The 15,272-nt window shown below is 40.1% G+C and overlaps 1 protein-coding gene across 2 annotated transcripts in view; it reads left to right on the forward strand.

Moving 5' to 3' along the window:
• ccser2a (coiled-coil serine-rich protein 2a) overlaps positions 1–15,272 on the forward strand; it is a 48,589-nt gene that overhangs the window by 11,519 nt on the left and 21,798 nt on the right. For both annotated transcript variants that reach the window (XM_080037226.1, XM_080037227.1), the window contains exons 2-4: positions 2,665–4,166; positions 4,249–4,460; positions 14,136–14,229. In XM_080037226.1, the coding sequence (XP_079893352.1) occupies positions 2,708–4,166; positions 4,249–4,460; positions 14,136–14,229 (1,765 nt within the window). In that variant the 5' untranslated portion in view covers positions 2,665–2,707. The remainder of the gene's footprint in view (positions 1–2,664; positions 4,167–4,248; positions 4,461–14,135; positions 14,230–15,272) is intronic.

Here is a 15,272-nt window from a genome sequence, read left to right on the forward strand (position 1 = left end):
AAGTCAATACAGTTAATACCCAGTGTTAGACATTGGCTACTCCCAAAAGACTTTGTTGTTGTGAAATGACTAGGCTACTGACTTGCTATTATTACTTGCTATTTTATGTTTTACAACTGTACTTAATATCAAACTTGTATTTTGTATTGTGTTTTATGTGTAACTGTGTTCTGCTGTCCATCTTGGCCAGGTCTCTCTTGTAAAAGAGATTTTAATCTCAATGAGACTAACCTGGTTAAATAAAGGATAAATAAAATAAATAAATAAATAAATTAGAGAAACCCCCTGTTGTAGTGCAATACACAGTCACTTAATATGCAATACAATACAACAGACCATTACTTTTCCTTGAATATACCTCTCTATACAGTATATATCGAAAGTTGACTTTAATAAAAAACAATATATTAAAAAAATCGTTGAAATGAAATCCTTTTCCAGTAGCTGTGTGATGAGTGAGGTGACCCAGATGAATCAACAGCAGTGTGTGGATCTGCTGCTGCTATCTTACAGTGATCTGTCACTCTTGATGTGAATGAAACTTGAGAGGTTATTTGGCCTGTAACAGTAGTAAAACCTTTAATCAAATAGCTCCCCATTATACCCACCCACATTGAAATACACAGTCACCAACCCCCTCCCCGGGGCAAAGAGGCTTTGGTGGCCCTGCCTGCGGTGCTGACCTGATTCTGAGTGTGTGTGTGTGTGTGTGTAACTGTTTTTCGTGTTTGTGCCCATGCATGTTTATGAACCAGATTAGGATGGTGGCATAGCCAGACACTTCTGTGGCTGTGGTGAGTCTGTCTCTATGATAGTAGACACGTGTGTCTGTGCATGGGAATGTGGGGCAGTGTGGCACAGACATGTTTTTCTTTTTTCAGAATAGGAGACACACATTGTAACACAAAACCCCCTCCCCCAGCCCTTCAAAAGTTGAGTGGATTACTGCCCCAGTAACGGCCTTTGTGTCTTTGTGCCAGTTTGTCAAGGGATCCGCTCACATTGGAGGAACTGATTGTGGATTTTAATTGATGCAACAATAGGTTATTATCCGTTGGTGTCAAGAGTTTTTAGTAACTGCTTTGCATCCTCATGCAGATGGGTCGCTACTAGCTGCTAAATACAGCAGCCATCTGTATCTCACCAACTTTCCTATTGATAATCTTCCAGCACTAGCCAGATGGATGTAACGCGCAGGTGCACCACCAACACATGTAGACTTGTCACATGGCTGATTGGAATTGGATTAATCTAACAATGAGTGAAAGGAAACAGCCCAGTGTGTTCTCCCTCCATTGGTTTTACATGCTGTACATCCTCCATTCACTATTCACAGTATGCTGGCGACCTTCCCAGCACTGGTTTCCCCTTGTCCCCCTATCCGTTTTCCCTTTATTTTGTTGTCCGGGCATGTTGGCGCCATATACCCCAAAACCTGTGCCAGCTACAGGTCATGTCATGTGTGCAAGTCTTTGAAAATGTTAACGTCATTATTCTGTTAACTTCTAATCTTCTGTTGGGTCTTATCTACTTTGTATACAGTCACTAGTACTAACAATTACTTAAAGTTGGAGTCAGCAATTTTGGAGAATGCTTAATGTTGTCAAATCACTTTTTGTCAAAATCAGTGAATATCTCCTCACGATCCGCTACCTGTCTGTTCTGTGTGTGCACAGAAAAAAGAAATCCAGTGTTGATACACGCCACGGCATAGGCTCTGTAAACTGGCATGTTTCTAGCTGCAGTGGGCCCCCTTGGTTTACATACCAGTTTACAGAGCCTAGGCTGTGTATTAACACCACATTTTTTTAGCGCACAAACGGCATAGGAAGCGGATCGCAAAGAGATATTCACTGATTTTGAAAAAAAAAATATTTTAACATCAAGCGTTCTCCAGAATCACTGACTCACTGAATTAAGCAGATTTTCTATTTAGAATTGAAAGTTGTCTCTATTAAGCTGTGTATAGTTGCATAAAGAAAGAGACTCATTTAGCATTTGTGACCACGTGACAGCAACGAGGCAGACTTACCGTGACAAGGTCTCAAGTCACCCTGTAAGCTTGCCAGATTAATCACTAATGCTCCCGACAGTCAGCGATCTTTAAAAAGAAGCAGACATGCACCACTGCAGCAGGTGGACTGGACTAACCTCAGTACTATCACTGTTTATCATGGGAGATGATTGACCAGTGTGTGCTTGTCCATCTGTCTGCGTTTGCTAATATTAATTTTTTAACAACATTTGATTTTCTTCTTTCACCCAACCTCACAAGTAACTTTTATTTTGTCTTTTTTGTTCTATATTTACCACTCAAAGTAAGATAATGCCAATAGTATAAGTGCCCTATTTACAATAGGATTAGACAAGTACAGTAGGAGAGATCAGTAACTTTTTATATTTTATAGTGTACAAAGTTATTTAAATTTTAATCTGTATTACTTTGTATCCAATCAAAATCAGTATTAGTTTCATTTTATTTGATGTTGACTTTTACTTTGTATAACTAGAGCTGCAGAATGTGGCAGCTGTTGGCATTAATGAAGAGTTAATTAAAAACGTAATACAATTACTGAATGAGTCTATAAAGCTGTTTGTCCGTGTCCCCCATGTACACTTCAATTTTATCACCTCTTTATTCTGTCTTTCTCTCTCTTTCCCCAGTTTGGTGTGAGTCCATGTTTCTCCATGCCTTTGCGGGCATCTAATGGAAGAAAAAGCACCCGTCAGGTCTGCCATGGTTTCCAGACTGCCTAAGTTCGGCGGACGCTCGTCAACTGGTGGCGCCAGCCCCTTGACCAATGGTTCCACACAGCCAACTAATCCAACCCAGGATGGTAAGACAACTCCCCCGGGAACACGCCCAAATGGTGTGATCCGTGCCTCTCCCTTTTCACTAAAATGGAAGAGAGATGAGGGGATGACGACCCCTTCCAGCCCAGCCACCCCTACCTGCCCTGCGGATGAAGATGAAGACAAGCCTTACACACATCTTCCCTCATCGGCAAAGGAAGTCAGGAATAGCTCTCCGGGAACGCCCAAGATGCGGAGGTCGGGTTCATTAATGGTAGCCATCTCCAGTCCTAAGGCCATCCCCAAGCAGTCCATGAAGATGAGTCCCAAAGCAGGGACCAAGTTAGGCCAAAGCCCACAAAACGGAGCTCCTAAAATAGGCCCCAATGGCTCCAGCATTACTGCTCGAACTGGGTCAGAGTCCCGCCTCGTGCGTCCGAGGTTAGGCTCCAGCTCTCCCAGGAGCAGCTCTCAAGACAGCCTGTCCCAGTCCGGTGACAGCCTGAAGACCATGGCCCTAGACAACATGGTGCGCTCCAACAGCTTCACTCACTTCAAGCAGATTCCCTCGCCAACCAGCCAACCAATGACGCGCTCCTTCTCCTTTAACCGGGCTGTGGAGCTAGCCAAACCTCTTGCCAACACTCAGCTTAGGCCTCCTCGGAGTAGTTTCCTCAAACCGCCTCAGCTGAGCAATGGAAGAGTGGGTTTAGGACTGGGAGGCCTGAACGGGAGCCTCGGAGGTTCAGGTGGAAGTCTTGGAGGACTTCAATACGGTAAAACGCCTGCCGTTTCATCCTCTCTGCCCACCCTCTCCATCCCTCCAACACCCACTACTCCCAGTGCTCTTAAGAAGCCCCTGCTTCCCAGCTGTGTACTGACCAAGTCATTGGGCAGCAGTGGGGGGGCTTTAGGCTACCGACTGGCTCGGCCCGGACAGACCAAGCAGCAGAAACCTCTTTTTCCCGGAAAGGTCAAGGGGGATATCAGACCCTTAACTGCTCCTGAATGTGGAGGGCTATTAGGGATAGCAATAGACATTGAGCCGGCTGGGGAGGCAGACAAGGCCATTTCCCATAGTGACAGTGATGGAAGCTCTGGAGATGGAGGGGGAAAAGGAGGAGAACGTGGGGTGCTTAGGCAGAGCGCTGGCCAAGCAGCATGTGAGCCTCTGGAAGACATGTCCTTATCTTCTGCTTCATCTCTAGACAGAGGCGACACTAGTGAAGAGTTTCTAGATGACTTTTACAGTGTGGGAGATGTGCTCAGTGACGGAGACCTGCCTGACAACAGGACATGTGGCACCACTGCTCAAACCCGCCTACACAGCTTTCTCAATGAGACCCTAGACTGGGACACTATGGATTTGGCAGGTAAAAATGAATAAATAAGTTAAAATAAACATTTTTGTGGTCTATTTGTGTCAGACGTTCAGCCTTATGTTTATTTCTACAGAACATAAAGAAGAAAGCCCTATGCAGGATTCCCAGGGAGCACTGGTGTTGTCTCCAGAGCAGAGTGATGTTCTGAGGGCTTCATCTGTGGAGCTGTCGCCCTCCAACAGCTCTGGTGGAACCTACTTGTGGGATGAGGATGGTCTTGAGCCATTTGGCGGGCCTGGGACACATCCATGTGACAGCTATGATGATGCAGAGCTTAACAGCATGGTGAGTCCCAGTTTACATATTTGACAAATAATAAATAAATACAGGTGTACAATGCAACAAAAAAAAACGCATACTATTTTCAATTAGTTTATTTTGAAAATAAAAAATGTATCTAAAATATGTGCTTTCTTGAAATGTTGCCACTGGTTCCATTTCTTCCCACTGCTGTTTTGGGTTTAAAGTATTGTTATATATTGTTGATGCCAATTGGTATTTTAACTAAACAGTTATATTGATTGACCAATTGACTGTAACCAACAAGTTCAGTTGTTTGTTAAACGGATAAGGAAGTACACTATGCTTGTAGCGCCCTGCCAAGAAGCCCTCATGCTCTTCACTCCTTTACATTATGTCCACTTTCAGATTGCTCTGTGGCATATTTCACAAAAGGGAAAGGGGTGGAGAGCAGCCAAAACCCTTGAGCGATGATACGGTTACTAAGGCTAAAAATGTCCGAGAACACTTAAATCTGTTGCAGCTTTAATTGATTGATAGTTTGCAAAGAACGGGCTTGGGTGAACCAAGAAGTGGGTTCATTTTCAAGTACAGCAATTTTCTAAAAGTGAGGGGGTTGAAAGAAATGTAAAAGCTACGACACCTTATGAGTAGTGTGATGCATTCTTTGAACTTATTTGAATATTTCCATGCTCACCACCAACAAGAGTTCAAGCATCAAATTACCTACTCAAAAGACGTTTGCATTTCTCTACCACCAAATGTATGCCTACAGTATACATGAAACAAACATAATGTATTTAATGTAAGCATCAGGAGCAGAACCATGTATACGTGTGTAATTGAAAACAGTGGAAGTAGGTATTAGTGCATCCTAAGTATTAATTCAGGTCTGTTTTGGTGTGTTATTAAATTCAATTTCACTTCAAACAGATTTAGAGACGTACACCAAAGGCTTAAAGGAAAGGCAATACTGTGTTGGTTGTCTGCCAGCTCTGACTACCACGTTCATGCCAGAGACGCTGTCTCCCTGAGAAGAATGCCGACCTGGCCACCAACTGTGTGTTAATTGCCCTGTTGGCTTTGGTTCTGTGCGTTCCTGTACCAAGGCACCTGATCCCTGGAATGCATAAAGAGCTTAGAATGAGCTGGATTAGAAATGATATAATAAGCTTTGTGTGTTTACTACTACATGTGATGTTGACATAAGCTTCAAGTCACTAAAAGATGTCATGTGTTTATCTTACAACAAGGCCTATAGCAACTGCCAGGGCATTACGATTCTGTGTATATACTTTATACATGGTCTTTCTGTATTTGTTAGTTGCTGCTGCCATCACAAGCACACGTGCCTAAGTAATGTTTTTTATTTATTTAAAGAGTGGGTATGTGCCCATGTTTTTGTTTGATGTTTGGAAAAGGCGAATGAATCGCAAAAATAAGCTATTTTGACCAAAAATGCTTATATCACAGGTATATGAATTGGTTTAGAGAGCCAGAATTGCCACAGGGCTAGTATTTTGTGTTAAACAAGTGAATGTGTTGCCCCTGTGAGTATAACTGCAAGCTGTTATTTTATCACAGTCGGCCATTGACCTGCCTTTGAAACGCAACACCATTAGAAATCTGTGTAGAAATGAACGGATGTCTGCGGCTAGCATGGAACCTTTCTTACTTGATTTTTTTTTAAACAGCCTTCAAAATAATCTTGAGTATGGTCTCGTCCTTCCCCTCTCAGTATAGCTGTACTGCAGTGTGGCAGTAACGTAACTCTTTGTGAGGTACAAATCTCCTGTCTGAGAAGAGAATGAAATAGTGATTGCTGCAAGAGAGGGAAAGGTCTCATGATGGCTGTGGATTGAGTGGGAACTAGAGTGGAAGAGGACCTGCGAGCCAGAGAGCCATAGATTAGTGACTGATTGCTGATGTGTGAAGATCCGCTCTATGGGAAATCTGCCTTCGAAATATTTAACTGAGCTATTTGATTAGCGGAAATGGGCCTACTTACTGTAATTGGATTCGCTGAGCTTTTTTCTATCCCACCCCGTTACCTCTATTGCCTTTCCATCTGTTTGTGTCTCTCTCTTACTCATTCTTCCCTTGTTCCATGAGTAAATTGTTCCTCGACATGAACATGAGGGAAAAAAAAACACAAATACAAACCTGTCACACAGAGCAGTGTCTGTATCCAAAATGAATTGAAATCGGTGTGCTCCGTAATCTCAAAAATGTAACTATCAAACCATGTGTCTCACAGTTTGTTTGTTAAAGCTTCTTTCTTGTCTCACAAGGTTGATCATATAAAAAGCCTCCTAGTCTGCAGTGGCATGCTCTGTCCACTTGGAGGCGCTGTGTACTCTTAAGATAACACACCGTGCATGTGTTGCTATAGTGTTCCTGGTTCGTGTGTCCCAGTTATTTCTCTGGCTAAATATGTCTCTATCTGCATTCTTATGAATCTGTGCAAAAAAAAAATCAAAGAGTGGGCTACCTGAGCTTATAATGACATTCCCATGATGCACCATCCATCTCGGTACAAAACCAGCTTTGGAATATTGGCATTGTGAAATGGAGGGCCACTTCTCTCGCAATTACTGTGAATGTTTTTCCAGTCCTCGGCCCAATTTAGCATACACTGCAACAGGGCGCAAATTATACTGAAACAGTTGAAGTATTTTGGAGTAGTTGGGATTACTTATTTCACTTTTCCAGGCAACTCCCAGACCATCAGTAATTGATAGAATGAGGGGGAGAGCTGAAGCTGAAAAAGTAGGAATTGTGTACCACAGTCCAGATATATATCATCTCTGAGAAGCTTATGATGATCAATGTTTGTTGAAACTCGGTTACATGGTGGGAATTTGAAGTTTATTTTTTGTTTTTGTTGTGCTATTGGATTGATTTTCCTATCGGTACAAGGGGAGTTACCAAATATTTTGAATATGATATTACTCAAAATTCAAACTACCAGATGCCTTTTAAATACATCAACCATCTCAAATGTAGTATGCGTTTAAGGGTTATTATATTGTATTGCATTACATTACCCTCACAATTACGTTCAATTATGTTCAGAATAGGTTTTATGGTTGGATTTAGTTTGAACCTGCTTGTTAAATAACTGTTCTGTGGATTTCATTATGTCTTGGAGAAGAATTATATTATTTGTATAAACTCTTGAATTATGTCTGCTCTTATCCCTTACTCTCTTGGATTACTGTTAATTGCCATTTTCTTTATTATAGCAGTGTTTTTATGTTGTCGATGTTCTAGCCATTTTAAATTCTTTACCCCCTAATTCTCCTTTTGGGTTTACCATTCACACTCCTACTGGTTGCTTCATCATTCATCAGTTTAGACTTTTGTGGAGCCAGGTTGAGACAGGTCAATCAGTGTTTTAATTACTGTGGTGCAGCAGAGTGCTCGGCCATCTATGGAACATGATGCCAGGGAACCGACTATGGTTTTGCACTAACGAGAGTCCTATGTATAGCTCACATCTCTTCGTTTGTCTTGATATTAAATCGGCAGTGGAAGGTTAATACTAGTGTTCTGCGTGAGTGCTTTCAATAGGGACCTTCGCATAAGGTACAAGTTTCGCTTCTGACGACCAAGCTCTGAGTCATTCCCAAAATGACAGCCTATGTTTCCATCATTATCAATCATGCCTGCCTGTACTTTCCAACCACCGTTGTGGCTCGAGCATTAGCATGCTTCCTTTTTTAAACATTTCTCTCAACTGGCCTTCACATATTATAAATCTTAAATGGGCTGCTTTTTGGGCAACTACGGCTGAAAGATTGTCAATAACAATCTAACTGATTGGATATAAAAAAAAGCAAAAATCCCTTTACTGTAACATTTTACATTTAGAGTTGCTGTAGCTTTTTCCCCTAATTGTTTTATAGCACATATGAGTTCCAACAATATAGCAGAATTTGGCATTTCTTTGGTCTTAACCTTCAAATCATCAACAGAAGGAAGCAGCTTAACTGTCCTGAATCAAAGCTGCAAACAGCAGTGAGCAGGTTACAGACTTCACAACGCTGACTCACGTGATGCAGTGTAATTCTGTTTAAAGATGGAGTGAGACCAATCGCACCATTTATCATCACTACATTGTATGGAGCAGAAAAAATTCCTGTTTCCACAAAGCTGTCCCTATTGTGAATAACATCTTGTCTACCATAACATACATTCACTGGGGCTCAGTGATAACAGCTAAAACACATGCCTTAACACAGCAAGGGAATTGTTGGAGCCTGTGTCATAGATATATCTAGGTAAAAGCCACATAGTGGGAAATGCTTTTAGATAAGATAATGAAAATAAATGCCAAAATCAAGCAAATAGGATGTAATATTTCACACACATTTTTTTCTTCAATATTTTACTGTAAAACATGTTGATATATCACAGTCAGTTATCCCTCTTTTAAGTTTACACAACGTTAGGGGATTATTCAACAAATCTGTCACGAAAACTAAATTGTGAGAGTACCAGTCTGGTTCAAATAAGGACTTTTTGTCTATTGTTATAACCCAATTATTCCCCAAGGGAGAGTTATGAGACTAGTGTTGTGAAAGACCCATGCATTAGTTATTGCACACTGAAAGCATGCCATTTCCCCCTCTTTTTATGGGATATGAAGAAAGCTCAGTGTGTATGTTCAGGAGGACATAGTGCTGGAGGTCTCATGGCACTTTCCTACTTAGCCTCACCCGTGACAAAGTTATTTGATCGATAGTGGCCATGATTTTTCAAACAATCTTACTAATTATTACTAACTACTCAGACCTGCAATGCTGATTGTCATATATTGCCACTTTCATGGTCTTTTATTTTATCATTCTGAGTTGCTGCAACAGGTAACAAATGATAATATACCAGCACACACTCAACAATGAGTGAACAGCACATGACAGCTGGGTTGTTTGCATCATTGGCAAGAAGACGCCTGTGTTGTTTACACAGTCTGTTTTTATCTCGAAGGTCATTTTATTTATGGGTAAGGTTAATTTTCTTTATGGCAGTACATCTGTGGCTGTATATTAAGGTGGTATATACACCAAGGCGCTGACAGCACATTGTTTTCCTGAGCACCAATCGAAACAGGAAAAATATGGAGCTAAGAAAAAAATATATAATTTGAAAGCTCTCCATTTTGCTCTGTTCAGCAGCTGCCATTACTCATTAAACTATTGTATTCAACGTGACATCTCCGCACCACCTCTGTATATTTCTCTGAATGTTTGCCTTGCCATAGCTTAACCCAACAACAATAGCCTTGTTTACTTGTCAAATGTGGAGGAGAAAGTCATGAAGCCTTAAGCATAATATAAGCTTCTATAATCATAATAAAATGTAAAATATTAGTACCAGTGGCAACCAGTGTCAAGGGGTAAGTGGAGTGTGAGTGTGAATACAGAAGTAGTCAAATTGTGAACCTTTACTTTAATGCTACTATAAATTTTACTGCCCGGACTTTTATTCACTTCAACTGAAGAGACAGGTTATTATAATAAATTATTATTTGAGTATAATTAGAGACTATAGCTCCTTTTCTAATTTCCTCTTCTTTGTAAGTCTACTTCATCATATTTCAGTAAGACACAAACTCAACTCTCTCTCCATGAGTTTTTATAGTAAAAGCTGCCTGGTACTTTTGGGGGCAGTACCACTACCTTCCCATTCCTGGAATGTTTTTACCATCAAATATCTTCAACCTACATCATAGAAGTACACTTATTGACACATATTCCAAGTTTGGTATTTTAAAGGAGTAGAAGTAATGTCGGTTATTTCTTCCCTATGTTTCTCCAGCCTTCTTTTTGAAAGTAGTCAGTATTTGTTTCAGTGTTGCCAACACCAGTTTTAGAGTATATCTTGTACCTCTCCTTTAGCCCTCCAACACTATACTCGCCTATTCAAGCCATAGTTTTAAGGGAATATATTTTTTTAAATAAATAGATAATGAATATTTCTTAATGAGATTTTCTCGTATTCTGTATTTTTCGTTATGAACCAATAATTCATCCACTCATGCATTTCTCAAACACTAATTATCCCTGTAAAAGCCAATAAGGCATTACAGTGGGTTTACAAGTATAAGCTATTTCCACATTTCACACATCTTACAATGTTATATTTAGTAAAAAAAAAGGGCAATTGTTCATGAACTGCCAGTTCAGTCGGGTGAATGCATTACAATGGCATCTCGAAATGATCGGAGTAGAGGACATTTCCTCCATCAAAACCACCAGTGAGTCCCGAGATACAGAGTATAAAGAATTATACTGCTTAGCAGGGCTGCTAATGTCACACAGGAGATACATACTCTATACACTCACACATGCACAGCAGCAGATGAGCAATTCAGTCCCAAACACAGTCCATTTCTATGTAAAGACTCTGCATTAGCTATCACATTGGGTTCCAGTATTCCTTAGAACGTTATTGTGGAATGTATTTCACCTTGAGAAAGAGATCTCTGAAACATTTATATGTTTTGTTGATTTGTTCTAGCCCTCCTATCTGAGAGAGTAGCTCAACTGGGATTTCATTAGAAACTAATAGAGAGGCATCGTGTTGAAAATAGTGGCTTACTTCATGTGAGACAAGAGAGAGACCGAGATGTCTGAGATGAACTGTCAGTCTCATATCTAACGCTAACGTTTGTGATTTTGTTTTTGCTGGATTTATCCAAATAACAGCTGCCTCGTTTGCCATCTTTGCTGACCCGCTGAAACCCAATGTCTATACCAGAGATGTCAGAAGATACTCTTGAACAAAGAAGTGGGTTGAATTAAAGTTTCACTGCCACATTGAGTGAAGATCTGCCTTATAAAGTTTCAAATGTGATCACAAAGGTTAGATTCAGCCATGTTTGTTTGGGAGACTCAGCTGATGTTATGGTGGGATCAGAGAATGAGCCATGAAATAAAGTGCGTAGTATATATACTGCACCGCTACAAGTCAAATCATAACTCCCTTAGTGAGAACAAGCACAACAGTTACAGTATAATTGGCTTAAAGCTGCTGTTCCGGGGCATTTTGACAGTCCAGCTATTATATTCACAGTTGAATCCAAGGGTCCAGAAGTAATTGAATTCTTGGGATTAAATAATGGAAAAAATGGTTGCAATAAATATAGAGTAATTAGTTATATTTTTTTAGTTAAATGAAAGAGTGCAGGGGCCAAAAAAATAAAAATAAAATAAAAACAACAGAAATGCCTACTGAATATTTGCTGTTATGTCATTATGTAATCATTTAAGTTCAGTTATTAAATAGGGATTCAGGTAGCGTGGTTTGCACTCAGTCTGTGTGATGACTCATGGACCATATTGGACACGTGCCCTTACTTGGATCCACGAGTAACATGGGCATACACACACACAGCCTTACACAAACGGAATTGCTCACTTCTCCACCTATGCTGATTTTTCAGTCCTCCAATCAGTTGTGTCCTGCCAATCTGATATGTAATTTCCGCTGGAGCTATACACAATGGGACCAAAACAGTCACTGGTAGGCAGAGACGGAGAGTAAATTGAGGGGATTGCTGGAATTAAGAAAATAAAAAAAAGTGATGTTATGTTATTGTGTTGTATTATTAAGTGGTTTGGTGCTAATCTTACTGAATTGAGACGCTACAGGGAACAATACAGAACTACAAGGACTTCAGGGGGGGCTGTATTTAAGGTGGAGACACAAGTTTAGGCAGTTTCAATCCTACACTCCACCTGTCAAAATGTTAACATAAAACTTTCTCAATTTACTCCTGATTTGTGTAGAGTATTTATGCGGAAAAAATGTGAATTGCTTTGGACAATAGTAATCATGTTATGTTATGCAAAAAAGGCTTGAAATCTTTCATTTAACTCACAATACAATACTCTTACACTACTTTTTCCCATGATGATTTGAAATGTGTACATTATCAAAAAAAAAAGATTGCCATGGTGTAACCCTGCAATTTAATGTTGCAAGCAATCATTTGTGAAACTCTTTCTCTGTCCCTGTAACCGAAGAGAAGGAGAAATAGCAATCGTCACACAACATTTATTCACTGTCTTCTGTATAGAAATAATTTGTATCACACACACACACACACACACACACACACACACACACACACACACACACACACACACACACACACACACACACACACACACACACACACACACACACACACACATTCGAACTGTCACACTGCTGAAAAGTTCCAGACTAGAGGCCAAGAAAGGGCCAAGGATGAATGTACCAGTTTATCGCTAACATTTAACCAGAACTGTCTGAGCGTAGAGAGAGCTGTTTCTGAAGAAGAGAGCACTCCTCCCAGTGAAACTGCTCTGTTTGAAGGAATAGTTTTTCATCATCAAATATTTGTCTGACCTCCTTATCCTCAAAAATCTTTAATATTCAGAAAGTGAGGGAATTATTAGGTAAGAGAGGAGAGAGACAGATATGTGGCAGAATGAAACAGATGAGACAGGTTGATGTATACAACAAAGATTCCACAAGCATCTGTGTTGACGCTTGAATTTTGTTTTTCTCTATAGCCTTCATTATTCCTCCTTCATTAAGCCTGAAACACTGACATGAGATTTCCTATAATGAGTAATTTAATGCCTGTGTCTCCTATGCAAAGCCCTGTCAATTAAGTGTTGTGAAGCATAAAAAATCGCCCCGAAAAATATAGCTTTGAACTATCGATTCATTTATTTGCTTCTGGGTATGCTTTGAATTATTTGGTAGACAGCAACGTAGCAGTCGGACTTACTGCATATTCAGAGGCTTTTATGAGAAGTGTTTCTGTGGAGTTTTCAAAGTGTATATCATTCATTATAAGCATATCTTATTCCAGAGGCCTGTCTGTTCCTCTGTTTTGATGTAAGGGGCGATCTGTTGGTTGGTGTCAGGAGAATCATGTGAAATAGTATTACATAAAATAAATAATTAAAATTATTTATAATATGTTATGGTTAATGACTAACTTAATCAATTACAGGGAATTCAAATAGATAGGAATAAATGCATAACAGAACATGTATGTAGAATTCTCATGAAGTATTAAACAATGATTGCATTGTCAACATAACACTCTTTTCTCGATAACGTCTAAGTTTCAAAAGGTAGTATTTTGGAGAACATGTATGACAGCACAAAATATATATTTGTGTGGATTTTACATGTCATACTACACTAGTGTGCGGCAACAGAAAGCTGATTTGGGAGACTATGCTAATGCCAGATCAAGGACCGAAGGATCCTGGTATAAATGTCAAAACAAGATTTAAAAGGGTTTTGTGAAAAAACATTTCTGGCTAATTGGAGATTTGGGAATTATGGTAATACAGCAAATTTAAAATTATGTGTAACATGAAAATATGCTTTTGCCTGCATAATGTATATCCATATTTATTTGTGTGTGTGTGTGTGTGTGTGTGTGTGTGTGTGTGTGTGTGTGTGTGTGTGTGTGTGTGTGTGTGTGTGTGTGTGTGTGTGTGTGTGTGTCTGTATCTGTGCAGAGTAACATGTATCTGGCCCCTGATCTCAAGATATTTCTCTCCCAGCAGTTGGTGTTACAGAGCAACAACACTTTTGCCCAGAAGCAACAATACCTATGATATTACAGGCACCCATAATGTTCTGTAATAGTATTAAATGTCTTACAATGAAGTGAGTGTTCCCTGTGATTCTTGTGCTTCTCAGGATATTCTGAACAATCTGGAGCCTCCGGGAGGTGGAGAGTTGGACGATGAAGACCTCATGCTGGATGTGGACCTCCCAGAGGATGGCTTGCATGGTCAGCACAAACGTACACACACAAACTACAGATTATATAATTCCAGTTATCCCACACAGGATTTAAATTTGTAAGGGTTGTTCTATGGCCATGACAAATGCCTCAGTTTCATTGGCTGGAGGTTATCCATTATGTTTATATAAGCGGACACCTCCAGCAAAACTGCACTGATCATAATTGTAAATTTATGCATTTCCGAGGTCTTAACATTCTATTTCCAGCAGAACTCTTTTATGGCATATAATGGATTGAATAAATTGAATGCTGCCTTGCCTTGGGTGAAGATTTGCCACAGCAAAATCCATTAAAATCTTTTAATGGACACCTTGTTGTCAATTATGTACTGTCTCGCTTTGGCATTTAGTTGCTTAAGTTACAACTTCACCACTTTCACAGAACTGGCCTTAAATGACAGCTAGACAGCTAACTTGGAGCAGTATTGAGCCAGCTGTCTGTTTTTGGCTTTGTTTAAATGAACAGATGCACAACAGATGCACAACACACACACACACACACACACACACACACACACACACACACACACACACACACACACACACACACACACACCAAACTCACACACAGCAAACCCACTCGACACGCACGCACACACGCGCGCGCACACGCATGGTACTGGCCCAACCACATAGTTTACATTGATTGCCTTGACTAAAGTATGATGGCGTTAGCATGATTAGTTTAATAGCGCACTATTCCACATCTTGATATCACATCTTTTGAAGTCCCAGGAATTTTCTCACTCACTCATTTTCACTTTGTAAATGTAATCAACCACCAATCAGTAAGATGAGTTATTTGTAGGTGTTAAGGGTAATCTGGACACATTGTCACCACGTAATAACAGAGTTGACAACATTATTATGGATTCATCAGATAGTGTGTCACATAAATGAGAGGAGGTAGGGAGAGGGAAAGAAGGGCAGAGAAACACTGACCTCAACTGTCATGAAATCAAACACATGTAGGAAGTGAATTGTCCCTTGTCAATCATGAATCCACCAGCCCTATCACAGTAGCATTAA

This window comes from Ammodytes marinus (assembly GCF_949987685.1).
Source record: "Ammodytes marinus genome assembly, chromosome: 11".
Classification (NCBI taxonomy): domain Eukaryota; kingdom Metazoa; phylum Chordata; class Actinopteri; order Uranoscopiformes; family Ammodytidae; genus Ammodytes; species Ammodytes marinus.